This window comes from Apium graveolens, chromosome 4 (assembly GCF_009905375.1).
Source record: "Apium graveolens cultivar Ventura chromosome 4, ASM990537v1, whole genome shotgun sequence".
Classification (NCBI taxonomy): domain Eukaryota; kingdom Viridiplantae; phylum Streptophyta; class Magnoliopsida; order Apiales; family Apiaceae; genus Apium; species Apium graveolens.
In genome coordinates, this window is record NC_133650.1 from 204,713,271 (window position 1) to 204,716,934 (window position 3,664).

A 3,664-nucleotide genomic window follows, 5' to 3' on the forward strand; every position below is an offset into this window, starting at 1 on the left:
TGTGATGTTTCAGGCCCCTACACTGAGGATGACACTGAATCATCCACTTATACTCATCCCTGAAGGAGACATGAGATAAAGAACCCGCCGGACAAACTCAATCAGGAATTGATAATCCAGAAACATGGCCACTGATGGAGAAGAATCGTGAGTACGAAGCTAAAATGTAAAAAATCAAGCGAGATATGGAAGCCTTTAAGGAAAACAGACAAACTATCCTAAGGCAAGGCGATAGAATCCGGAACAGGCCACCAGTCATCGACCTAGAAAGTTTTCCTCCGGCAAGGGCTGATTCCAATAGTTTGCTGCCGCTAGGAGACCCCGAAAATCCTACTCCTCTATTCACCCAGGAGATCATGAGGGCACACATCTCCAGGAAGTTTAAAATTCCCATTATCAAGGCATATGATGGAACTGGAGACCTTGCTAATCATGGGGGGACATTCTCTAATGCACTATTGCTGCAACCAGCCGATGATGCCGTCAAGTGTAGGGCTTTTCCCCAAACCTTGAGTGGCATGCTCAAAGATGGTATAGTCGATTACCCCCAAATTCAATTGAGAACTTTAGAGAACTCAGCCAAGCATTCATAAGGCAATTCATAAGTGCGAGAGTATATGAGAAGAGTCCAGCATCCCTAATGATCGTGGTACAAGGGCCAAAGGAATCCCTGAGGGAATACATCAACAGATTCACTAAGGAGATGCTAAGGATTCCTGATTTAGAAGAGAAGGTTGCCATGATAGCCCTGCAACAAGGCACCAAGAATGGGTACTTTAAGATCTCCCTGGCTAAGCGTGCACCTGAAAGCTTGCACCAACTCCAAGAAAGAGCCAAAAAATACATTAAGGCTGAAGAGAGTATGAAAAAGATTCAGGAAAGCACCGAGAACATAAGCAATAAGAAGAGGAAAGGGGTTCAGGAGTTTGATGCCAAGGAGAAGTATCAGCGATCCAACAAGGATGAAGATTCATCTCCTAAGAAAATGAGTCTTGGCCAACGTTTCACTGAATATGCTAGTCTTAACACCCCAAGAAGTCAAATCCTGATGGACATTGAGAAGGAGCGAGATCTGCGATGGCCGAAGCCATTGAGAGCTGATCCAGCTAAGCTTCACAAGAGCAAATACTATTGTTTCCACAAGGATGTGGGACATGACACTGGCAATTGTCGACATCTAAAGGATGAGATTGAATTTCTAATCAAAAAGGGTAAGTTGAGTCGTTTCACCAAAGATTGGGAGAGAAACGGAGGAAGAAGAGATTACGAAGACAAGAGGGGAGATCCAAACGATCAAGGGAAAAATCCCCAACCACGAGGGTCAGTAATCAACATGATATTTGGGGGACCAACAACTGCTGGAACTACTAAAAACTCAAAGAAGGCATATGCACGTGAAGTCATGCATATAGTAGGTGAGCCCTCCAAACGAGCTAGAACCGAAGTATCCATATCATTCGATGATTCTGATCTAGAAGAGGTGAAGTTCCTCTATGATGACCCATTGGTGATAACTCCTCTCATAGGCAATAACAAAGTAAAATGAGTCTTGGTAGATAACAGAGCCTTCGTGGATATCTTGTTTCACGATGCGTCCCTCAAGATGAGGTACAATGATTCACAACTTACTCACATCGACTCACTCATCTACGATTTTAATGGGGTGGAGTCTAAAGTCGAAGGAACGATCCAGCTACCTGTAACAATGGGAAGGGATCTCAAAGAAGCAACTCAGATGCTAAACTTCCTGGTCATAAAGGCCTCGTCAACATACAATGCTATCCTTGGAAGGACCGGGCGACATGCCTTTAAGGCCATTCCATCTACCTATCACTCAACACTTAAATTCCCAACCAAGAATAGAATAGGGGAGGAAAAGGGAGATCAAAGACAGCGATGAGTTGTTATATTACTGCATTAAGGGCCAACGAAGCCGGGGATAAGTTTTGCCTATTGAAGATATGGATGTCCGTGACAATGAAGAACAGATAGGTAAGCCGCCTGAGGATTTAATTCCGGTCCCACTGATCCTCGGGGATCCGGAGAAGGTTACTTACATTAGAGAGTCACTTTAGAAACCTTTGAAGGGAAAATTGATTAAGTTTTTAAAAGAAAACAATGATGTCTTTGCTTGGACAGCTGCTGATATGCCAGGCATTGACCCGAATTTGATAACTCACAAGTTGAACGTGGTTCCTAAAAGGAAGAAGGTGAAGTAGAAGAAAAGGAGCTTTGCTCCCGAGAGGCAAGAGGCCATAAAATAAGAAGTTGACAAACTGTTGAAAGCGGGGTTTGTAGAAGAAATCCAATTCCCGAAATATTAGCCAACCCTGTGATGGTCAAGAAGGCTAATGTAAAGTGGAGGATGTGTATAGATTTTATGGATCTAAATGACGCATGTCCCGAGGATTGTTTCCCTCTACCAAAGATCGATACATTGATCGATGCCACTGCTGGACACGAAATATTAAGCTTCATGGATGGATTTAGCGATTAAAACCAAATCAAGATGTATAAGGATGACATTCCCAAGGTATCATTCATCACTGACTTTGGTGTATTTTGTTATCTCATCATGGCTTTTGGTCTCAAGAATGCAGGAGCCACGTATCAAATGCTAGTAAACAAGATCTTTAAATATTTGATAGGAAAGACCATGGAGGTCTATGTAGATGACATGCTGGTTAAGAGCCTTGATAAGGCTGATCACATTACTCATCTTCGAGAAGCGTTTGAAGTGCTGAGGCACCATAAGATGATGTTGAATCCTGTAAAGTATGCGTTTGGTGTAGGATCAGGAAAGTTTTGGGGATTGATGGTTTCAAAAAGAGGAATTGAAGCCAACCTTGACAAGATAAAGGCTATCCTTGATATGAAATCTCCTCATTTCATAAAGGACGTTCAGAAGCTTACGGGAAGGGTTGCAGCCCTAGGAAGATTTATATCCAAGTCGGGAGACAAATGTTTCTCGTTCTTCAAGGCGTTGAAGAAGGTAAAGGATTTTGTCTGGACCAACGAGAGTCAAGCAGCATTTGAGGAATTAAAGGTTTATATGGATAAGGCACCACTGTTGGCAAAGCCTAATACCAATGAGACCCTCTACTTATACTTGGTTATTTCTGAAAAGGCTCTGAGTGCAGTACTTGTAAAGAAAGAGGACAAGGTTCGGAAACCCATCTACTATATAAGAAAGGTGCTCCACGGAGCTGAGGTGAACTATTTTGTCATTAAAAAATCTGCTTTAGCCTTGGTTATGGCCTCAAGGAAGCTACGCCCTTACTTTCAGGCGCATCAGATTGAGGTATTGACAAATCAACCTTTGAAAAATATCATTCACAGCCCTAAGGCTAGTGGAAGGCTGATAAAATGGGCAACTGAACTTGGAGAGTTCGACATCAAATATAAGCCTCGAATGGCCATAAAGGCTCAGGCTTTAGCTGACTTCATCATTGAATGTACCATCGACAACCAAGAAGTCGGGGGGCAGGAGGATATACAAGACAAGGGCAATAAGAAGGTCGAGACTTCCAAGGCCGAGGTTCCCAAAGAATATTGGGTGCTCTATTTTGTAGGGCATCAAAAACAAAATCAAGTGGAGCCAGATTAGTTTTACAAAGTGTTAGGTCAAAAACACGCAAGCGCACGTGATCAACTTGAAATATAT

At 42.8% G+C, this 3,664-nt stretch overlaps 1 protein-coding gene across 1 annotated transcript; it reads left to right on the top strand.

The window, feature by feature from the left end:
• The first annotated feature begins 640 nt into the window (after positions 1–640).
• LOC141719296 (uncharacterized) lies at positions 641–1,546 on the top strand. Its single transcript, XM_074521671.1, has one exon. It carries the CDS (start codon positions 641–643, stop codon positions 1,544–1,546), a length of 906 nt encoding a protein of 301 aa, XP_074377772.1.
• The last annotated feature ends 2,118 nt before the right edge of the window (positions 1,547–3,664 follow it).